The sequence below is a fragment of the Crinia signifera genome, chromosome 1 (assembly GCF_055691185.1).
Source record: "Crinia signifera chromosome 1, ASM5569118v1, whole genome shotgun sequence".
Classification (NCBI taxonomy): Eukaryota; Metazoa; Chordata; class Amphibia; order Anura; family Myobatrachidae; genus Crinia; species Crinia signifera.
In genome coordinates this window covers 218,692,743-218,718,145 of record NC_139217.1, presented here as the reverse complement: position 1 = coordinate 218,718,145, position 25,403 = coordinate 218,692,743, and the positions used below count along the sequence as shown (strand labels likewise).

Genomic DNA, 25,403 nt, shown 5'->3' with positions numbered 1-25,403 from the left:
TAGTTACAGCAGTGATGCTGAGTAATGTGAATATTTAATGTCCCCAGCCATCCCCGTGTATCAACAGCACAGTGCCCAGCTGCTCGATGCGCCCCCTCCTCCTCACGCCCAATGTCCTCCTCTCTCCTCACTGCCCCGCCTCCTCTTGCCACACCTACTGCATCCCATACACTAAATATAAATCCCTAGCTGTCTCCGTATATCCTCGGTAGCGCCGCACAGAGTGCCCCTCTCTAAGTCTCCATACAGAAAATACAGTGACTCTCTGAGTCAGTCCCCAGTTGTACCCGTGTATTAGAGGTAGCGCTGCACAGTGCCCCGCTGCTGGATGAGGCCCCTCCTGTCTCCACACTGCTGGCCACTGCCATGCCTCCACCTTCCCATAGAGTAAATATAAGTCCCTGGCCGTCCCTGTGTATCAGCGGCAGTGCCACACACACTCTTGATTTGTTGCTGCCCACACAAGGCCACTTCCAGATATTTTCCAGGGCCACTTTTAGTCCCCAATCAGCCCCTGGCTAGGGGTGCCATCGTGATTGAACAAAGTTTTGGAACTACTGACTTACGGTGAAGGGTGAATAGCATTATCACTAAAAAGCTGGCTGATTTCCCTTCCTATGCAAGACCTGATCACTAGGGGCAAAAAGTCCTTACAGTGAAGCCTCATCTGTAATGATTTAGGTAATTTCCCTTCACCATAAGCACACGGTCCTTACTACGAAAGGCAAATAGACACAACCCTGCATGTACCCGATTCACCACCACCACAGACACCACTACAACAATAGGAAGAGAGGGATGGCTCAATCAGTGAATAGTCACAAGACAGGATGAGGGCGGGCACAGATGCACAGGACACGCCTCCGGGGTACTTTGATTGGTTGACAAGCTGAGAATCCCTAGGCCGCACGCTGGGCTATAGAGAGAGAGGCTGGTCTTGCGAGAAGTGGAAAACCCGGAATAGGATACTAGAGTCTGACAGTCAGATGTCAGGATGACGACCCGTGCACTAGTAACGCTTTCTCCGCAGCGACTGTCACCCGCCCCGCTGGCCGTATAGTGCGCTCTGCGTTGCCGGGGGTTGTGCGGCCAGTGACAGCCGTGATACCGGCTGGAAGGACGTGACCGGTTTCTGGGTCAGGATGGCAGAGTCCCTGCATCCTGGCCAGAAGCTCAGCTATGCCGCCGGCCACTACCTGAATGACCTGTGCGCCTCCATGTGGTTCACCTACTTCTTGCTGTACTTCCACTCCGTGCTGGGGTTCAACTCGTTTTATGCCGGCGTCTTGCTGATGGTGGGACAGGTGGCTGACGGGCTTTGCACCCCGCTTGTAGGCTACGAGTCGGACCGGCACACTAGCGGAATGCGCTACGGTCGGAGGAAGATCTGGCACCTGATCGGTAGGTCTGGCACCTGGTTTTAACGATGGGTACAGGGAAGTGAATCGGCTCGAGTCTGTATAATGCTATAGGTGTTCCTTTACCCTGGCGGCCTCTGTTCACTTTCGTTGTCCCTGCTTGATCTTTATTTTCTTTTATTTACCATAAACTGCTGCAACAGTTTTTGTAAAACATAAATGCAAACTAAAATAATTGTTCTGTGGGAATAATAATGCATTCTTCTGTTACTGTATTGCCGCTTGGTTTGGTGGACCAGACCAGTATGATTATTTTATTTATTTGTTATACCTGCTTGTAGCTTAACATTGCGATAGATATACAGTATATCTCTAGTATTCATCCTTGTTTACATCAATATCGCTTATTTTTCACTTCCGACACATTATCCCCTTGCCACATATGTTCTTCAATTAAGCTTTTCCTTCACGAAGATACACCTTACTTTCCACATCAAAAAGGTACTTTCGATGCTACTTCTGTCCTCATTACAAGGTAATACTGTGCATATTATGATACACCAGTATCACTATCATAATATGCACAGTATTACCTTGTTATGTAATTGTTTTCTGATACATACAGTAGCAGTGACGTGCGGTGAGGACAGTGGTTGGTGAGGCACTGGCAGCAGAATGACTTGGTGCAGGGGAGCAGCAGGTCCTACAAACATCAAGGGTGCCATAGCAGCTGCATATCCTGCACCTGCCACTGCGCTCAACCTCCATATACACATAATGCACCGTACACATATGCCCCACACATAATGCACCGTACACTTATGCCCCACATGATTAATGCCCACACATAATGCACCGTACACTTATGCCCCACATGATTAATGCCCATATACACATAATGCACCATACACATATGCCCCACATGATTAATGCCCACACATAATGCACCGTACACATATGCCCCACATGATTAATGCCCACACATAATGCACCGTACACATATGCCCCACATGATTAATGCCCATATACACATAATGCACCGTACACTTATGCGTCACATGATTAATGCCCATATACACATAATGCACCGTACACATATGCCCCACATGATTAATGCCCATATACACAATGCACCGTACACATATGCCCCACATGATTAATGCCCATATACACATAATGCACAGTACACTTATGCCCCACATAATTAATGCCCATATACACATAATGCACCATACACATATGCCCCACATGATTAATGCCCACACATAATGCACCGTACACTTATGCCCCACATGATTAATGCCCATATACACATAATGCACCATACACATATGCCCCACATGATTAATGCCCACACATAATGCACCGTACACATATGCCCCACATGATTAATGCCCACACATAATGCACCGTACACTTATGCGTCACATGATTAATGCCCATATACACATAATGCACCGTACACATATGCCCCACATGATTAATGCCCACACATAATGCACAGTACACTTATGCCCCACATGATTAATGCCCACACATAATGCACCATACACTTATGCCCACACATGATTAATGCCCATACATAATGGACAGTACACTTATGCCCCACATGATTAATGCCCACACATAATGCATCATACACTTATGCCCCACATGATTATCGCCCACACATAATGCACAGTACACTTATGCCCCAAATGATTAAATGCCCACACATAATGCACCTTACATATATCCACACTGACTGCTCCCCGGCTCTCACTCAGCAGCAGCGGGGATCAAACTTGCAGACATGGGGCGCCTGGCACCTGCATCCCCTCAGCTACTGTCCTCCCGCCTCTTAGTCTCCCGTATGCCTTGTCCCTGCCCTGGGGCCATGACACATAAATGATTATACAGGTGGAGCAGCCTGTGGTGTCATGGCATTATTATTATTATTATTATACACGGGGACACCTCAGGAAACAGCAGATATATATATTTTTTTTATTGTGAGTGTGATCCTCATCCTCACTTACTGTTTCTCCATCTGTCCTGCAGCTGCTGCAGCTTCCAGCTTTTCTTCACTGCTTGCTGCGGCCACACTGTCCCCGACTCCTGGTCCAGCTTCCCTGCCTGCTCCTACTTCTCTACAGAAGCATGGGCGGGCGACGTCCCCACTCAGTGTCTGTCACTGCCGGGCATCAGAGGGAACAGGTGGCCGGGCCCTCCTCCATGTAGCCATGGAGGCCGGCGACCATGTTTCTGTAGAAGCATACATATGTGCCTACAGGAACATGGCTGCCGACAGTGGAGGAACAGGTAAGGTGGCCGCGGTGGGGTGGGGGAGAGGAGGTGGACTAGGCAGGAGCTGGGACACACTGCCCTGCGTGCTATCTCCTCGCGCGGGCCACATGACGAGGTCTGGCGGGCCGGATTTGGCCCGCGGGCCTTGTGTTTGACACCCGTGGTGTAGACATTCGTATTTGTAAATACAAATACGAATGTTCCATCTTTAGGAATACGAATTGTTGTATTTTCGGGATTGTAAATCCCGAAAATACAAATGTGTAAAAAATAGGTGTATTTCTGCCTACGAATACACCTATTTTTTACGAATCCATTTTGGTAAATTTCCCCCTATGTGTGGGTAAGGGTTCTAATATATATAAATTAAGCAGCGCTACTACTGTGGACATTTTGTGTAAGGGGCACTACTGGGGCATTGTGTAAAGGGCACTGCCAGTGGCATATGTGTATAAGCAGGAGTACTCGGTGCATTAAGCATAGCATAACGTGTGGCATAATGTGTGCTGCATATTCTGTAAGGGGAAATACGGTGTGTGTGTGGTATAATGTGTAACATGCATTACTGATAGGCAAAATGAGTAAGGGGCATTATGGTGTTATTGGTACTGTTATGTGGCCACACCCCTTCCCCGCAAAGCCACGTCCTAACTTTGAATATGGTAGTGGTAGGGGGGTCACCAATTCCCTTCCTGGCACAGGGACACCAAAATGGCTAGTTACAGCAGTGATGCTGAGTAATGTGAATATTTAATGTCCCCAGCCATCCCCGTGTATCAACAGCACAGTGCCCAGCTGCTCGATGCGCCCCCTCCTCCTCACGCCCAATGTCCTCCTCTCTCCTCACTGCCCCGCCTCCTCTTGCCACACCTACTGCATCCCATACACTAAATATAAATCCCTAGCTGTCTCCGTATATCCTCGGTAGCGCCGCACAGAGTGCCCCTCTCTAAGTCTCCATACAGAAAATACAGTGACTCTCTGAGTCAGTCCCCAGTTGTACCCGTGTATTAGAGGTAGCGCTGCACAGTGCCCCGCTGCTGGATGAGGCCCCTCCTGTCTCCACACTGCTGGCCACTGCCATGCCTCCACCTTCCCATAGAGTAAATATAAGTCCCTGGCCGTCCCTGTGTATCAGCGGCAGTGCCACACACACTCTTGATTTGTTGCTGCCCACACAAGGCCACTTCCAGATATTTTCCAGGGCCACTTTTAGTCCCCAATCAGCCCCTGGCTAGGGGTGCCATCGTGATTGAACAAAGTTTTGGAACTACTGACTTACGGTGAAGGGTGAATAGCATTATCACTAAAAAGCTGGCTGATTTCCCTTCCTATGCAAGACCTGATCACTAGGGGCAAAAAGTCCTTACAGTGAAGCCTCATCTGTAATGATTTAGGTAATTTCCCTTCACCATAAGCACACGGTCCTTACTACGAAAGGCAAATAGACACAACCCTGCATGTACCCGATTCACCACCACCACAGACACCACTACAACAATAGGAAGAGAGGGATGGCTCAATCAGTGAATAGTCACAAGACAGGATGAGGGCGGGCACAGATGCACAGGACACGCCTCCGGGGTACTTTGATTGGTTGACAAGCTGAGAATCCCTAGGCCGCACGCTGGGCTATAGAGAGAGAGGCTGGTCTTGCGAGAAGTGGAAAACCCGGAATAGGATACTAGAGTCTGACAGTCAGATGTCAGGATGACGACCCGTGCACTAGTAACGCTTTCTCCGCAGCGACTGTCACCCGCCCCGCTGGCCGTATAGTGCGCTCTGCGTTGCCGGGGGTTGTGCGGCCAGTGACAGCCGTGATACCGGCTGGAAGGACGTGACCGGTTTCTGGGTCAGGATGGCAGAGTCCCTGCATCCTGGCCAGAAGCTCAGCTATGCCGCCGGCCACTACCTGAATGACCTGTGCGCCTCCATGTGGTTCACCTACTTCTTGCTGTACTTCCACTCCGTGCTGGGGTTCAACTCGTTTTATGCCGGCGTCTTGCTGATGGTGGGACAGGTGGCTGACGGGCTTTGCACCCCGCTTGTAGGCTACGAGTCGGACCGGCACACTAGCGGAATGCGCTACGGTCGGAGGAAGATCTGGCACCTGATCGGTAGGTCTGGCACCTGGTTTTAACGATGGGTACAGGAAAGTGAATCGGCTCGAGTCTGTATAATGCTATAGGTGTTCCTTTACCCTGGCGGCCTCTGTTCACTTTCGTTGTCCCTGCTTGATCTTTATTTTCTTTTATTTACCATAAACTGCTGCAACAGTTTTTGTAAAACATAAATGCAAACTAAAATAATTGTTCTGTGGGAATAATAATGCATTCTTCTGTTACTGTATTGCCGCTTGGTTTGGTGGACCAGACCAGTATGATTATTTTATTTATTTGTTATACCTGCTTGTAGCTTAACATTGCGATAGATATACAGTATATCTCTAGTATTCATCCTTGTTTACATCAATATCGCTTATTTTTCACTTCCGACACATTATCCCCTTGCCACATATGTTCTTCAATTAAGCTTTTCCTTCACGAAGATACACCTTACTTTCCACATCAAAAAGGTACTTTCGATGCTACTTCTGTCCTCATTACAAGGTAATACTGTGCATATTATGATACACCAGTATCACTATCATAATATGCACAGTATTACCTTGTTATGTAATTGTTTTCTGATACATACAGTAGCAGTGACGTGCGGTGAGGACAGTGGTTGGTGAGGCACTGGCAGCAGAATGACTTGGTGCAGGGGAGCAGCAGGTCCTACAAACATCAAGGGTGCCATAGCAGCTGCATATCCTGCACCTGCCACTGCGCTCAACCTCCATATACACATAATGCACCGTACACATATGCCCCACACATAATGCACCGTACACTTATGCCCCACATGATTAATGCCCACACATAATGCACCGTACACTTATGCCCCACATGATTAATGCCCATATACACATAATGCACCATACACATATGCCCCACATGATTAATGCCCACACATAATGCACCGTACACATATGCCCCACATGATTAATGCCCATATACACATAATGCACCGTACACTTATGCGTCACATGATTAATGCCCATATACACATAATGCACCGTACACATATGCCCCACATGATTAATGCCCATATACACAATGCACCGTACACATATGCCCCACATGATTAATGCCCATATACACATAATGCACAGTACACTTATGCCCCACATAATTAATGCCCATATACACATAATGCACCGTACACATATGCCCCACATGATTAATGCCCACACATAATGCACCGTACACTTATGCCCCACATGATTAATGCCCATATACACATAATGCACCATACACATATGCCCCACATGATTAATGCCCACACATAATGCACCGTACACATATGCCCCACATGATTAATGCCCACACATAATGCACCGTACACTTATGCGTCACATGATTAATGCCCATATACACATAATGCACCGTACACATATGCCCCACATGATTAATGCCCACACATAATGCACAGTACACTTATGCCCCACATGATTAATGCCCACACATAATGCACCATACACTTATGCCCACACATGATTAATGCCCATACATAATGGACAGTACACTTATGCCCCACATGATTAATGCCCACACATAATGCATCATACACTTATGCCCCACATGATTATCGCCCACACATAATGCACAGTACACTTATGCCCCAAATGATTAAATGCCCACACATAATGCACCTTACATATATCCACACTGACTGCTCCCCGGCTCTCACTCAGCAGCAGCGGGGATCAAACTTGCAGACATGGGGCGCCTGGCACCTGCATCCCCTCAGCTACTGTCCTCCCGCCTCTTAGTCTCCCGTATGCCTTGTCCCTGCCCTGGGGCTACCACTTACCCTCAGGCTCCGGGCATGGCGTCTACGGGGTTGAGAGCGTGGACGGAGCTGGGGTGCAGAGATCCGGCCGGAGAGGAAGGTGCATGCAAAGTCTATCATGCACCCGCCGGGAAGGAGCCGGTGTGTCCGTCTGTGCAGCCGCCGGGTAGGGAAGGAGAGGGGGGGCGGGAGCGGCGCGGGGTCGGTAGGGTGCAGACGCCGGGTAGGGAAGGAGAGGGGGGGGTCGGTAGGGTGCAACCGCCGTGTAGGGGAAGGAGAGGGGTGGGGTGGGGTCCCTAGGGTGCAGAGAGGTTCTTGGTCCCGAAGTGTGGGGAAGGCGGGGGAGGGGGGGGTGCGGTGCGGAGGGAGCAGCTGGATTTCTTCTGCTGCGCTGACTGGCAGCAGAGTGACACCAATCATAGCGGTGCCTCAGTGACAGGGGCGTGCTCTACTATAGGCAGAAAGCACCCCCTGTCACTGAGGCACCGCTATAGGTGCCGCCTATACAGGTTTTTTTAATGGGATTTTTCAGCCTGCTCCTTGGCCCCCGCCCCCTGCCCGCCTCCTCCTCTGGAACCTGAACATTGATAGCCGGCGGCACTGCTCCCAGTGCCTCCGAAATCAATTTAAAAAAGAAAAGCATGGTGTCAAAATGAATAGGATGATATAAAGCATATACTTATGACACATAATATGTGTCATAAGTATTTTCTTTATATTATTTTATTATGTTTGTCATTAATGACAGGGGAGGCCCTGCCTCCCCTGACTGCACGTCCCTGTACAGTAGATAAAGTCTGTGTTTCTTACAGCATGGTCCCTATGTGTGGACCCTTTCATGCGAGCTGTGTACATCATTTGTATTGATTATTCCTTTTAGATGCAGAGAAACCAAGTACAGTATATGAACATAAAGTACTACAAAATTTAAATGGAAGCTCTAATGCAGTGGTTTCTAAACTTTTTTGAATCATGGTGCCCTAGAGCAGTGGTTCCCAACCTTTTTTCTCTCCCGTACCCCTTGATTAGGCTTTTCATTGATGAGTACCCCCTCCTCGAAATATAAAATATAGACAGTACTTATGAGTGGAGTGGAAGTGAGCGTTATGCGTATCCTTATATTAAGGAGTAGCGGACAAGAATCGTGCCCTTCCGTGTCTGGCCGCTGGTTGTGTATTGTCTCCAGGGTTCCCACTTACACCTGTAGGATTAATGCGGCTGCTTCTTCCACCCGTGTCAGTGCAGGGCAGATGATCGCTGATGTCTCAGGGCAGCATGGGTAGCTCCCACTGGATTGCTGGTCAGGCAAAAGCACAATGAGATGCTGATGATGCTGAAGACAGAACCATAAGTGACACAACATGGTTCTTCTCCATAGCAATGGGTCTTCTTCTTCTTTTGCCATCAAAATACTTTTTCATCTTCCGCCATTACCAATATTATTTTCAAGTACCCCCAACTGGTCTGCAGAGTACCCCCAGGGGTACTAGTACCCCAGGTAGGGAACCACTGCCCTAGAGAGTATCAGAATTTATTTTGGTACTTGTTTCCTAGAACGGCCACAATCGCTAGTAATCGTGTACCATAAGTTAAGGTACATGACTAACGCGATGGACCCGATTTCCTTTGAAATCAGGTCCATTTTGCCGGCATAGGCAAAATCGCGTTCATCGCGTCGGTCGCGTGCACTAACATGGCACGCAACGCGATCAATGCGATTTTGCCATAGGGTTCAATGTTAAAATATTTTTAACATTGCAATCGCGTTCATCGCGTCGGTCTTGTGCCATTATAATGGCACAAGATGCGATGGAAGCGATGAACAACATTTTACATAGCAAACAATGGGAAATGGGCCAATATGGGCCATTTCTCATTGTATATGCCCCCGTCATGGCCATTAATTAATGCCCTCCCCCATTGTGAAAGGCACCCCAAGATTAACGCCAACCCGAAGCGTGGCGAGCGGCAGCGGTATGCGTCCTCCGACCTTTTCATACCCCTACTATCCACATCGGCGTGGAGTTGAGAATATAAAGTGTAGTGAGCGCACCGAGCCCGAAGCGTGGCGAGCGGACACGTATACCTGTGAAGTTATGCGCGTCCCCTCGCGGGGCTCGCTGCGCTCGCCACGCTTCGGGCTCTGTGGCTCGCTGCGCTCGCCACACTTTATTTTCTCAACTCCACGCCGACGTGGATAGTAGGGGTATGAAAAGGTCGGAGGACGCGTACCGCGGCCCCGCGCGGGCTCGCTACGCTCACCACGCTTCGGGTTGGCGTCAATCATGGGGTGCCGTTCACAATGGGGGCATTTGAGCAATCAGGGGGGTTAAAATTGGGGTCTGGGGACAATTTTACATTGAATCCAATGTAAAATAGGGTCCCAGGGACCCTATTCACATTTGAATCAATGTGAAAATCTGGTCCATCGCGTCGGTCGCATCGCATGCGATGCGATCGACACGATTTTTTGGACCCGATCAAAATCGGTGTGGCCGTTCTAGGAAACAAGTACCTTTATTTTCATGGCATCTCTAGGCTAATTTTTTTTTTTTTTTTATTGGGAAATCATTTTTTTTTAAATAAAATAAGTTTAATTGTATTTATATGTCATCGTTCGGGTCAGTTACTTAGGCTGTAACATGGTTGATGCTTTCTGTCTGTGTAGACTTTTCATCAAAAACACGGCCACTGAACCACCACCATCTTCATGACAGCACCTGCTTCTAAGTAAAATGCTACTTAAAGGGCTATTTCACACACTCCGGCTCCGGCGAAATCCCACACTGCCAGAAGCCGTGCCGTACATAGTAGTTACTAATGGACACGATTGTATCCATTCAGTCAGGATGGCCCGGCCGCAGACGGATCCCACCACTGGAAGGGACGGCTGCCGAGCTGTGGCCATCCCCTCCATTTTAAACTGCTGTGTGCTGCATGGCTTCCTGGCCGTACGGGTTTTCGCCACCCGGCAGGAGCCGGAGTGTGTGAAATAGCCCTTTAAATAGCATTTTACTTAGAAACAGGTGCTGTCATGAAGATGGTGGTGGTTCAGTGGCCGTGTTTTTGATGAAAAACAGATATTGTTGTAGTGTGCATTGCATTACTGGTAGTGCTACTTGCACTTTGCTTTATCATGAATCTTCGCAGCTCCTTCCCAGGTATTTCCGGCAACTCTGTGGATCTCCATTGGTCAGCTGGAGAGGTAACAGTGGGCAAGTAAATCAGACTTCACAGGGAGGAGGTCGGGGAGCTGTTGGCCTGGTCAGCGGGGTGCATCCAAAAGGGAGGACACTTTTCAGTTCAAAATCAGGCAGAGTGCGGCGGCCAACTAAAAACACTAATTATAGAAGCTGATCATACAAATTTTGGTTGTGTGTACCCAGCTTTAGCACAGGGACCTGATTGTGAAAACTACAATGTCAACTCTCAGCAAAAATAAGGAGAATTATGTATTCTGTACCAGTGCAGGAGGGTATTACATTTTTTAATGGTGATTTCAAGGTAGCTCACAGTGAAATAATGTATTTGTTTTGATCTACAGTAAGTCAAAGCCAATGTCCCCAAAATATAATTTTACCCCTTTTACTTCACACCTATTGCTGGGTTGGTGATGTAAGAACCCCCTTGTCGAGATGTGGTATAAAAACACCACAGCTTATAACCTGGGTCGACCAGCCTGGTACTTCGACCCGTGTTATAAGAAGGGTTAAGCTTCTCCATCTGTATAATAGGTGACCTGGGTTTAATGTGAAAGCGTTGGATCTGGCCAGCTTTGCAATGTAATATTTTTCACATCTTAAAGGCAGTATCTTTTCATAGTTTACTCCTCTTTTTTTTTTTTTAAACAGTCCTAAATCCAAAAAGTCATATTGTCACATCCTATTCGGTTGAATGATTGCTGCAGATGATGTAGTGCTCTGCCTCCTACCCACCCCCATGTCCTGTTACAGCAATATGATAGTCATTTTTCAGTTCCTGTTGTGCAATATGTGTTATCTGAGCTTACCAGGCTTTACTGAATTAATTGGGAAGTAACAAACAGCCGTTAGCAGTGTTTATTTGGTGGGATTCAGGCTAATGGACAGACAATTTTGACTATCTTAGTTCTATCCTATTTTAACTATTTTGCTATTTGGCCCTAGGCAAAATACATTTTACAGGTTGGGGACATAGGCAAAATAGACTTGCCTGCACAGTGTATTTTCCCTTGTGATGCCAATGCCGCAGGGCCATGCATTGGCATCACAAGCCTCCTAAACACTGCTATTTTGTGTAACTTACTATCCCATTTTGACTGTATAGTAAAAATTGCAGCCAAAATCGCACTGTGCATACATAAGGGGCATTTATAGTTTTGCTGTTTTCTAAGCTAGCTGTCTAGATCGCTTAGAAAGTAATCACTGATCGATCCATGTGTACAGCCCATAGCGATGCACTGTGCCCCGCTTCGCCGTTGCAAGCGTGGTTAGTGCATTCACTATCTATCTAGTCAGATCCCCTAGCAAGTAACAGAAAACACAGTGGTTAGCACACATCGCCATGTGTCTATGGGCAATCAAGCTAACTAGGTTGCTTATAACACATACTAAGCTGAAATCACCCCATGCGGCTGATGCTTTATAGTGCAACAAGTTAAGGTACTTTGTGTAGGGATGCACTAGTCACGAGTGTAAGATTGTGGAAAGGAAAATAAGTCTGTTTCCTATTTCAGAAAAATATTAATCATTGGTAGGATCATTCAAAGTGAAGAGGGTTTTATTTAACCACTGGCAAACATGAAGCTACAATATTTAACCACTGGCAAACATGGAGCTACCATAGTAAATTTGAAAGCTTGGGATTGCATTCTAAGACCGTGGAATGGATAAGAATAAGAGCGTGGTTGCACGAGAGTTGCAGTAAACGGAGTACAGTCAAAGGAGGGAAAGGTTACAAGTGGAGTACCCCAGGGATCTGTACTTGGACCGGTGCTTTTTAATATCTTTATTGGTGATATTGCAAATGGAATTGAGGGTAAAATGTGCATTTTTGCAGATGACACAAAGGTATGCAACAGGGTAGACACACCAGGAGGGGTAAAACAAATGATTGAGGATCTAGGTAGATTAGAGGAATGGTCAAGAGCATGGCAACTACAGTTTAATGCCAAAAATGCAAAATCATGCGCTTGGGTCTCAAAAATCCAAAGACTATATATAGTATAAATGGCACTATCATGGAAACTACTGAGGAAGAGAGGGATCTAGGTGTCACTATTTCAGGGGACTTAAAGGCAGGTAGGCAATGTAATAAAGCAATGAAGAAGGCAAGTCAGGTGCTTGGTGGCATAGGGAGAGGAATCGGCAGTAGAAAGAAAGAAGTAAGATACTTGTGTATTATCTGGGTGCCCAATTTTTTTAATCTTAGGACATTGTACAACCAAAAATCGGTCGCTTCGCATGCGATGCGATTGGACCTGATTTTTTACTTGTACAGGCACCCAGATGCCTGATTCCTATGTTAAATGCCCCCCCAGACCCGATTTTTGGATTGTACACCCACCCTGATGGGTAATGACTATGTTAAAAGGCCCCCCATTGTTAACGCCACCCCACTATCACTGCCAACCCGAAGCGTGGTGAGTGGCGGCGTTACGCGTCCTCCATCCTTTTCATACCCCCACTATCCACGTCGGCGTGGAGTTTATTTTATATAGAAAAAGAAAATAATTCAGAGGCAGCGCTGATCCAGATATACACTTTAAAAATGTATTATTTAAATATATAAATTTAGACAATCACACAAATACCAGCCGGTAATTCAGCATAAAACAAATGTTAAAAAACTACTGCAGTTAACACCATAGCCGTTACTTTGTATTCCAGCTCATTATGTTCCTTAATTTTTCTTTGTTAGTATGCAGATGTTAGCAATACTAATACTAACAAACAGCTGCGCTCGCCACGCTTCGGGCTCGCCACAATATATAAAATCACGTCTGCGCTCGCCACTATGTAACATCAACTCCACGCCGACGTGGATAGTGGGGGTATGAAAAGGTTGGAGGACGTGTACTGCCGCCCTTCGCGGGATCGACACGCTTAGGGTTGGCGTTGATAGTGGGGTGGCGTTAACAATGGGGGGGCATTTAACATAGTCATTACACATCAGGGTGGGTGTACAATTAAAAATTGGGTCTGGGGGTGCATTTAACATGGGAATAAGTCCAAATCGGGCATGATTATAATTATTATGGCATGCGATGCGACGCGATATAAAAATTGTACAGTCGTTTTAAAAACCCTGAAATCGGGTACCATCGCATGCCTTAATTAGTGGCTTAAGATATATCGGGCGCCCAGGTAATACACAAGTACCAGAAGTAATAATGCCACTGTATAGGTCAGGGGTCTTCAACCTGTGGCCCTCCAGATGTTGTGAAACTACATGTTCCAACATGCATTACCACATTTTTTTCCTATAAGAGCATGCCAAACCTGTCAGGGCATGCTGGAACATGTAGTTCCACAACATCTGGAGGGCCACAGGTTGAAGACATGTGGTATAGGCCATTGGTACGACCTCATCTAGAGTACTGTATTCAGTTCTGGAGGCCATATCTCCAGAAGGATAAAAATATATTAGACTGTACAAAGAAGGGCAATTTAAAATGGTGCATGGCCTGCATCACAAAAACGTAGCAGGAAAGACTAAAAGATCTTAATATGTATACTTTAGAGCAGAGAAGGCAAACTTTCAAATATACAGATGGAGCGGGCCTCGCTCTTGCAGGGGATGGCGGAAGATCCACCACCCCCCGCGAACCGCCATCGCTGCCATCTGATCTACGAAAGGGGACGCGCGCGCACGAGATGCGCACGCGTCCCCTTCCGACAGCACTTCCCCCGGGTTCTTGTCGGCGGTCACCCGGGGTCCCCACTGCCTCCCCGCTGTCCCACCTAACCCTGTCTGTCTCCCTGAAGCGGAGACGGACAGGGTTCCCGTCGCCCGGAAACTGAGACGCTCGTGCGTGTGAGACGCACACGCGTCTCAGTCAGATAGTCAGATGGAGCTGATCGCCAGCGGAGACAATCTGGTGATTCGCCAGCAAGAGGGAGGCTAGCTCCATCTGTATCAAAGGTTTTAACAAGGTACCGATGGGAGACATTCTTCACAGGAAGAGGAGCAGCAGAACAAGAGGACATGCACTGAAACTAGAAGGAGGAAGATTCAGGGGAAATCTGAGGAAGAATTACTTCACAGGAAGAGTAGTAGATAAGTGGAATAGCCTCCCATCAGAGGTGGTAGAGGCAAATACAGTAGTAGTATTTAAACATGCCTGGTATAGGCATATTGATATCCTTAAAAAAAAAAATAAGGATCAAATATGGTTTGAGGTAACATCTTTAAAAAAGGGGTAGACTAGATGGGCCAAGTCAGGGCCGGCGCTACCCGCTCAGCACAGGATGCAAAGCAGGGAGGCGCCAGCCTGGAGAGGCGCTCTCCCTGCTTTTGCTATCCTGCTGACGCTGCGCCTGACCAGTTAGTTGTGACAGCTTCCGGCGCAGGCATCATGAAGCGTGGCTGCGTGTCAGGTACTTCCGTCTTCTCTCTCCTCCCCACTCCCCTATGTAAGGTCTCTCCATCGTCTCTCTTCCCCGCACCCTGTGTCATGTCCCTCTGCTCACCTGGCTGTCTCGGGTCCCTCAGGTTTCCCCCGCCCTCCCTGCTGCATCCGGGGTCCTGGGAGTTGAGATTTCCAGGCTGAATGTGCTGCCCTTCTATGGGGAGCAGGGGCTGCTAGAATGGGACCAGTGCTTCTATTCCTAGAAGCTAATGCTGTTTCTGTATCCATCTCTCTCTCTCTCTCTCTCTCTCTCTCTCTCTCTCTCTCTCTCTCTCTCTCTCTCTCTCTCTCTCTCTCTCTCTCTCTCTCTCTCTCTCTCTCTCTCTCTCTCTCTCTCTCTCTCTCTCTCAGAAAAAGCTCACCTTATACCCTCACCCATGTGTGGGAGGGGATCATCCACCGGTCAGCTGGGTTCCGGGTACATCATCTGGCGTACTCGCGTAGAATGACGTCATCCCCCTGAGTTGCGCCTAGTGTTCACCGCTTCCTTGCTAGACCGGGACGTTACCTTTCCATTGCTATGGTGACATATACATGTCAACAATACAATAACTCATTTTGATCGCATATTAGAGATGTACAAACACATGATAAGTGCAGCGTTACATATAACAAACAGGATATATATAATAAGCAGAATTTTTACATAGCAAGCACAATATTTAGTAGAATATTTAATTACCAACTAGGGCTATTAACTCATTTAACCCTTTAGGTGCTACGACATTAAGACGGTGAATCCACCGCGCTTCGCAGCGTAATAGGGCTGTGCCCCTTTCACCCCCTCTTTTGGACAAGGTTATGTGGTCAATCATTCTATATCGAATTGACACTAATGGGTGTCAAGCTTGTAAAAAGTGTCGGGCGACTGGCTGTTCGCTACTTCCAGATTCCAAAGCCAATTTTATGGCCGATCTATGTGCGGCCATTCTCTCTTTAAATTTTCTGGTGGTTTTTCCAATATAGGCAAAACCACATGGGCATAGAATTTGATAAACCACATGCGTACTTTCACATGTTAAATGGTGTCTTATAGTGTATTCATTACCATTATGGGGATGATACAATTTGTTGCCCGTTATCAGGTATTTACACATGATGCATGAGCACCTGAAGCACCCATGAGGTTTGTTCAATAAAAATTTTTTTGTGGGTGGTGAGCCTATATTCGCCATATCTGATTTGACCAACAAATCCCTGAGCTTTTTACCCCTTTAAAAGCTAGAATTCTGGTGTCATGAAGTTTGAGATCTCTATCCGTACTAATCACCTTCCAATGATGTTTGGCTGATGTAATTATTTTTTCGGATTTAGTTATATTTGCAAACCCAAGGGATTTTGTTATCCATGGATTTATCCTTGTTAGTCGTGGGTAACAATAAATTAGATCTGGAGAGAATCATAACTTTCTGTTTGGTATTGAGTAAATCTTTTTTGTGATAACCCCTCTGCATAAAGCGGGTGATTAATTGATCCATTTGTTGCTCCGCTATCAGGGGATCGCTATTGATACACTTAATCCTTATCATCTGTGAACGTATTTCTGTCTGTATTTGTAGTGAAGACAGAAGTTGCAATTTCGCCCTTTTTAACAGATATCCTGACATCAAGATAATCGATGCATCCAACTGTCATCGATTTATCTTTGTCAATATATCTGTTAAAAAGGGCGAAATTGTCCTCCTGCTCACTCAGACTGCCTGTGGCTCCCCTCCTCAATCGACATTCGAACCCTGACAACAATTACCTCTATCCTACACACTCGCAAGGCATGGTTGGAGGCGGCAAAATCAGTTTCAGATATTTCATTACCTTGTATACAGCTGTCGCTCCCGGCCATAGCCTCCCAGATACCAAACCTCTCCTTCACTTCTTGGGTCTCTCGAGGGGTTTCAACACTCGCAGAGGCTACTTCCTCAGGATCTTTACTAACATACACACAACTCCAATCCCAATTTTCCCTCCCCCATAGGGACTTCTACAAGTTTCTCCAGCTCAGACATTGGCTATATACGGTAACCACAACTCCCCATGCCGTAACCACACTCCCCCAGTATATTCAGAATAAATTGACATGTGCTGGTAGTAGGGGAGGTATCACCTGGTGGTATAATTTCATGATGACGCCAACGAGCTTCAAAAAATCTCCCTCTTTGATAAAATGGGAACAGAATTTGAATGAATCCATTAGTGAGGAAGAGTGGCACCAAATCTTTCAAATATGTTTTAAACTGTCTAAATGTATCTCACACAGCGAACAATACTACAAACTACTGCATTGCTTGTATATGACCCCTGTGTTACTACATAAATTCAGTCCAGCTAACCCGAATCTTTGTTGGCGAAACTGTGGCCGTGTGGGCTCCCTATTCCACATATTTTGGGACTGTCCATATATCCTCAGGTTCTGGTCTGCGGTCTTTGCACTTATCTCAAAGGTATTGAAAATCCCCATCTCCCTGACCCCGAAAGTAGCTATTTTCCATTTGATTGGTGGAGGGCTTTCCAGCAATGATAGATACATTATGGGTCATATTCTAATCACTTCAAAAACCCTAGTCGCGCAGTGCTGGCGCTCCACCAGAATCCCAACAATCCCTCAAATAGAACAAGCGGTTCAGCACCACTGCGAACACAAGACCGCAGGAATACGCTACTCTTCCTCGACTGCCAACCCATTAATCAAATGGCTTAGCTGGACTGAATACTGGACCTCTAAATTATGACAGGCCATGACAGAATCCATACTCTGATTACTATCAATATGTTGTTCTTTCCACAATAGCTTCAACTACGTATGCCAATTTCTGTATATGAATAGTCTCTATAGTAATAGGTTTATAGATTTGTTAACGAACGATTGTTTTAATGTGTGCCCCCCTTTTATTTCCCCTCCCCCCTAATACCTGTACTATCCCACCCTATTGCAATTTAATGTGTAAAACCAATAAAAATTTAATGTTTAAAAAAAGGGTGAAATTACAACTTCTGTCTTCACTAAAAATACAGACGGAAATACGTTTTTGCATAACACCAGCTGCCACCCTAAGAAGTTCAAATATAGTCTACCTTATTCACAGATGATAAGGATTAAGCGTTTCAATAGAGATCCCCTGATAGTGGAGCAACAAATTGATAAATTAATCACCCGCTTTATGCATATTTGGGTTTGCAAATATAACTGTAAATCCGAAAAAATAATTACATCAGCCAAACATCATTGGAAGGTGATTAGTACGGATAGAGATCTCAAACTTCATGACACCAGATTTCTAGCTTTAAAAGGGGTAAAAACTTCAGGGATTTGTTGGTCAAATCAGATATGGCGAATATAGGCTTACCACCCACAAATTTTTTTTTCATTGAATAAACCTCATGGGTGCTTCAGGTGCTCATGCATCACGTGTAAATACCTGATAACGGGCAACACATTTTATCATCCCCATAATGGTAATGAATACACTATAAGACACCATTAAACATGTGAAAGTACGCATGTGGTTTATCAAATTCTATGCCCATGTGGTTTTGCCTATATTGGCAAAACCACCAGAAAATTTCAAGAGAGAATTGCCGCACCTAGATTGGCCTTAAACTTGGCTTTGGAATCTGGAAGTAGCGAACAGCCAGTCGCCCGATACTTTTTACAAGCTAGACACCCATTAGTGTCAATTCGATATAGAATAATTGACCACATAACCTTGTCCAAAAGAGGGGGCGACAGGGGCACAGCCCTATTACGCTGCGAAGCGCGGTGGATTCACCGTCTTAATGTCGTAGCACCTAAAGGGTTAAATGAGTTAATACCCCTAGTCGGTAATTAAATATTCTGCTTATTATATATATCCTGTTTGTTATATGTAACGCTGCACTTATCATATGTGTTTGTACATCTCTAATATGCAATCAAAATGAGTTATTGTATTGTTGACATGTATATGTTTGGTCACTATAGCAACGGCAAGGTAGCGTCCCTGTCTAGAAAAGAAGCGGTGAACACTAGGCACAACTCAGGGGGATGACGTAATTCTACGTGAGTACGCCAGATGACGTAGCCGGAACCCAGCTGACCGGTGGATGTTCCCCTCCCACACCTGGGTGAGGGTATAAGGCAGGGCTGGGCAACACCGGCCCTCCAGATGTTAATGAACTACACATCCCAGGATGCTTTGCATTAGTTTTGCTATGTGGCCATGCTGAAACTGATGCAAGGCATGCTGGGATGTGTAGTTCATCAACATATGTAGGGCCGGTGTTACCCAGCCCTGGTATAAGGTAAGCTTTTTCTCATTATTCTTTGTACATCCTGACGATATTTCTACGTGAAATGAAACGTTGATGGGCAATTTACCGTGTGGTTATTGAATTCTTTGAAGTCCGCTGAGTGCCGCGCTGCGAACCTTGCTGTATATTCCGCTTACCTCATAAGTGGGTGCGGGGGCACCGGAGCACATTCCTTCATTGGAACTTTCATGATGCTGGACATTCGTTGAAAGACTTTGTCTTCATGCCTGTTGATCACATACCCCCACTGAAAAAGGGAGGCGACACACAAAATTCTATTACAGCGGGAGTGTCAGTGGATACGCAAATTGCAGTTTAAACGAAGAATTCCCCTGGTCAGTTTTCCTCTAATGCTCCTGAACCATGTCATATGTCTGAGAGTGTTCCTTGTGGATACTGTGGAGCAATTAATTTAGTTTTCTTTAGTGTGTGGATTTGAGAACCTTTTTGACCTCTCTCCATGCATCATTTTTTATATAGTTTTTCCTGTGAGATTTGCTATATAGTATATGGTACCTGTTTAGTAACAATAAGCTTTAGGTAATCTCGTATATATTTGTTCATACTTGTTTATGTTTTTCTTTGACTAATACGGTGCTTTGTAAATTGATTGAGTGGATTGACCAATAGCTTAACCTGTGTAATAATGCTTGCCAGATGACGTTTGGTAACTGTGAAATTTAGACCCAGGAGACCATTAGATATCGGGCCGTATCCACAGCACGCTCTGACATGCTGGTTAGAGCAGCTACTGAATTGTGCCTGTAACTATGTTGCTATAGTGACGCCGGGAGCGTCATGTAGGCGGAGCTGAATACTTTCACGGCCGCCACAGGAATCCAAAGTGACGGCCGCCGTACTGATGTACTCGGTGGGCGTGTGCATACAGACAGCCCACTGAGTGACACGCCGGACATGCGAGCGCTCACAGGATGTTGGCCGCAGTGAGATGCCCTACGGGGATCGGCGCCCAAGCACTCATCTCCTATCGGGTCACCTGTGTAAGTACTTCTAGTTAACTACCTATATTAAGTATTCCCGGAAACTCCATATATGGATATCCGGTGACGGGTAAACCCTGACACAGGTCTGGTTTGATTGGTTAATCACCTCAATTACACATGTTGGTGATGGTTTAATCATTATGATAATATATGTATATATATAGACTGGCTTGCCATGTGTGTTTGGGTCAGTCCAGGATGTAGGCTGTGTAAGCCGAAGCGGGCTCGTTGACTGCCATGCTTGTATAAGCTATCTGGATGGGTGAATATATGTGTGCCCCATGAATTTCATCTTTTGTGCACCTTTTTATGCATCCCAGTCTGGATTCAAGTATATCTATTAAATTGAAGTGATTTGATAAACAAGGAGTGCTGCCGTCATGTCTATTGGACTTTGAGTTTCCTTACAAATTCTGTTTTGGATATGCACCCAGAACTCTCTCATACCTAATGAGTGCGGAACTCACAAGTTTCATCTATCCTATCTATCTATCTATCTATCTATATATTAAAAACCTCAAAAACATTGACCACAAAAAAATAAAAATAAAACGTTTTCAGCCTCCCAGAGTGCCGGCCTGGAATATATATTTATCAAATTATTACCTTATATACACCAATCCCAAATGTGCAGCTCACTCCTTGTTTCCGCGTCTCTGACATAGACCGGTGACGTCATCAGGTGCGTCCAAGGCGCTATCTGGCAGCGTCATGTACGTTGCCTTGGCAACCCCACAACGCTATACCAGCATTAACACCGGAGCTTAACCCTGTAGTCATCCCGTCATCAGCATGTATTCACGGGAATTTGGAGTAAATAAACAATACGTGAACAAAATATATACAGCATATCAATACAGTAAATACCGGAATCCACAGTAGCAACAATTTGTATCAGAACTAAAAACCGCTGATACTTACAACCACATTAGACACATATAAACAAATTCAATTAAGGGCATTCGGCAATAAATACGAGCTACATATAAACTGACTCAAATGTTTTTGGGGAGATAGCAAGATAAAGTATATATCCCATGAGTCACTGTTAGGAAAGGTCCTGATAAAATTTACAGTTATACGCATCAAACTCTACACCTGTACGTCAGACTCATTGGATATATAAACAATTACAGTGTGTATATATTGACAGACCAATCACAATGGATACCATACATTAGGAACATGTAGCCAGCTGTTATCGAAGTGACTCATTTAAAACATGATAATGTCATGTTCTCATTGAGCCCGCCCAGAGTAATCACCTTAAGGCGGTGTATCCAGGAAGTTTCCAAATGGAGTAATGCAGCTCCCCTGTCTCCCCCCCCCCCCCCCCCCCCCCGTAGAGAGGGTGCAATCCAATCTATCATACGATATCTGATGGTATGTGCCTCTAGAAAGTGGCGAGCAACTGGCCGCCCACTCGATCCCTTTTCAATTGCACCTCTTATAGCGGAGCGGTGAGCTGTCATACGCTATTGGGAGGACTGACTCTGCATTTTGTCGAAAATGGATCTCGATCCTGAATAAGTGTTCGTCAGACCTTATTCTCCTAATTATTAAACAATCCAACAAAGAGGTGATTGTTGTACAGGAAAAGATCAACAAATTTGAACGTGAATATTTACCTGTCCTTTCCACTGACAAAGAGACTGCTTGGTTGGAAAAACTGGAATCACAATTAACAGTATATAAGCAAGACCTGATAAAATTTAAGAAAGAGAAGCTTCTTAAAGTGGAGAGAGACTATGATAATCATTTGTGTACCGATGGCTATCAGGTTCCAACAATGACACAAACAGACGTCCATTCTTTCGGCACCAGAGGGCGCAAAAAACTGCATTTGATACAGACACCTCAACTGAAGGTCCCAGCTCTACAAGTGAGGGGCAGAGTAAGCGCAATCGGCGCTTTAGGGGTACTCACACGCAAGAAAAGCAAAGGAGACCTACCAGACGTGGAGGACAAAACTACTGACTATAAGGAGGACATTTATTGCCAACTTGAAGAACCTGGTGTGTATGCTAAATTAAATGGGGATCCAATAATTGCATTTACTAAGGAACTGAAAGAACTGTTAATTTTAGCTAAAGATGCACACCTAATTACTACTGAGACTTTTGACATCTTAATACCTCCTTATCCGTTGGTCCCCCTTATCTACACGTTACCCAAGATCCATAAGGGGTTAAACCCCCCCCCCCCCCCCCGGGCCGACCAATTATTTCGGCGAGGGGGAGTTTACTACAACCATCTTCAGTGCTGTTGGACTCTATATTGCAGCCCTTAGTTCAAAAACATCCCCACTTCTTGCTTGATACTACTGCACTACTTAATAAAGTACGGATTATTACCTGTTAATATGCTTTCCTCTACTCCACCATGGCAGCCACTAATGGGTTAAGTCCCAGAGGGTAGTCTATTGGAAAGGTGACAAAAAAGAGAACACTGGCCCCTATATAAGCCCCTCCCATACAGGTCCCAGTGTCTTGTTACACAGCATAATAATAATAACATACGGGATGGGAACTATGCTGCCATGGTGGAGTAGAGGAAAGCATATTAACAGGTAATAATCCGTACTTTCCTCTACCTCCCCATGGCAGCCACTAATGGGTAATACCCAAGCAGTTCAAATCACTGGGTGGGCTGAAACAATACTGGTTACCTCACCTTATCCAGAAGATAATATAACATATATACCTTTTTTTTTTTGTGGTTTTTTTTTTTTTTTTTTTACACAACAGCACTTAGCACTTTCCTGCCGAACTTCGCGTCCGAGGACGCTGCCACATCAACTCTATAATGTTTCGTGAATGTATGGATTGAGGCCCAGCACGCTGCCTTGCGTAGCTCTTCCAAGGAAGCAGATTCTCTCTCTGCCCATGATGCTGACATGGCTCTTGTAGAATGAGCTTTAAGACCTACTGGAGGCTGCTGGCCTCTAATTCTGTATGCTTCAATAATTGCTGTTTTGATCCATCTAGAGAGGGTTGCTTTACTGGCCCCCATTCCTTTATTTTTCCCTTCTGTAAGAATAAACAATCTCTCGGTCTTCCTACAGTCCTTAGTTCTTTCAAGGTACAACTTAAGAGCTCTCACAACATCCAACTTGTGTAACCTTTCTTCCTTGGAATTGGTAGGGTTCGCACAGAATGACGGAAGTACGATCTCCTGATTAATGTGAAATGCTGAGACCATTTTCGGTAGAAACTGGGGATTGGTCCTTAGCACTACTTTTTCTTCAAAAAAATTCAAAAACGGTTGCTTTATCCACAGAGCCTGCATCTCTGACACTCTCCTAGCCGAGGTGATGGCTACCAGGAATGCCACTTTGACTGTGAGCCACTTTAACGATACTTCATGAAGAGGTTCGAACGGTGAATCTACCAATGCATTAAGCACCAGGTTTAAGTCCCACGGTGGTAACGGGTTATGAAACGGAGGTCTAATACGCTTTGCTGCTTGCACAAACCTCCTTATAAATTTATCGTCCGCCAGTTTCCAGTCCAGCATTGCTGATAATGCCGAAATCTGCACCTTAATGGAACTAGTCGAAAGGTTCCTGTCTAAACCTGCCTGCAGAAACTCCATTACTGTGGGCAGGTCTTTTGACGGCTTCTTATTTGCTTTGCAGAAGGGGACATATTTCCTCCATACTCGATGATAAGCCTTGGATGTTGAACTCTTCCTTGCTTTGAGAAGAGTCCCAACTACTTTCGCTGAGAAGCCCCTTCTCACTAGCAGTTGGGTTTCAGTAACCACGCCGCTAATGTCCAGCTGCGTGGTTGACTCTGCCATACTCCGTTCTGGCCTATGAGGTCTTTCCGATTGGGCAACATCCAAGGACCTTCCACCTTCAACTCCAATAACTTGGGGAACCAGGCCCGTCTCGGCCAGAATGGCAGCACTGCTATAACTGTTGCTTTTTCTTTTTGAATTTTGTTCAGTAATTTTGATATCATAGGGAACGGGGGAAAAACATATACCAGAGTTTCTTCCCATTTGATCGTGAGCGCATCCACCTGTGGTTCCCAATGTCTCGAAAAAAACCTCTCCACCTTGGCGTTTTTCCCCGTGGCCATCAAGTCTATTCTGGGCAATCCCCACATATGCACCAGCTCCTGAAATATATTTCTGGTGCTAATTCCCATTCTCCTGGTTTTAGCTCGTGTCTGCTGAGACTGTCGGCTTGCCAGTTGTCCTTGCCTGCCACAAACACTGCTACCAGACTGTTTACTCGACCTTCCGCCCAGGCAACGATTTTTGACATTTCCAACATCAAATCTCTGCTCCTTGTGCCTCCCTGTTTGTTGATATAGGAGACCACCGATTGATTGTCTGACCTTATGACTACGTCTTCCCCAACTAACCAATCTTGCAGATGTTGGCACGCCATAAAGACTGCTCTTAGCTCTCTTATGTTTGAATGTTTTCTGCTTATTTCCTTCGACCAGACACCCTGAACCAGGTGATCGCCACATACTGCTCCCCAACCTGATTGGCTGGCATCCGTGGTCACTACCAATTGTTGCTTCCCTGCAAACCGCCTTCCATGATTTAATCTTTGAGCAAGAGACCACCACTTCAGGTCTTGCCTTGCTCCTCTTGACAGTATAATGGATTGCTCCTTGTTCTTTCCATCTCCGTCCCACTGTGTGAGAAAGCAACTCTGCAGGGCCCGCATGTGAAATCTCCCCCACTGGACTGTATCCAGCGCTGCTGAAAGGATTCCTAGGACCTTCATGAACTCCGCCGATGATGCCCTCTTTTTGCTTTGCAGTTTGCCCACTTCTTTGATCAGTTTCTTTCTCCTGTCGTCTGTCAATTTTATCGTCATTGACTCTGTGTCTATAGATACTACCAAGTATTTCACTTTTCTTGATGGATTTACCTGACTTTTCTTTAAGTTTATTAACCATCCGTGAATTCTTAGGTACTGCATTACTTTCCTTGTGTAATCTTCCG

The 25,403-nt window shown here is 45.7% G+C and overlaps 1 protein-coding gene across 5 annotated transcripts in view; it reads left to right on the top strand.

Moving 5' to 3' along the window:
* Positions 1-879: 879 nt before the first annotated feature.
* The window catches only part of MFSD12 (major facilitator superfamily domain containing 12), a 231,268-nt gene continuing 206,744 nt past the window's right edge, over positions 880-25,403 (top strand). Inside the window, exon 1 of one of the 5 annotated variants that reach the window (XM_083179274.1) lies at positions 880-1,401. In XM_083179274.1, coding sequence (XP_083035400.1) covers positions 1,143-1,401 — 259 coding nt within the window. In that variant the 5' untranslated portion in view covers positions 880-1,142. Of the gene's footprint in view, positions 1,402-5,238; positions 5,762-25,403 lie in introns of those variants that run through there. The other 4 variants (XM_083179273.1, XM_083179272.1, XR_014472966.1 and 1 more) reach the window with 4 other exon arrangements.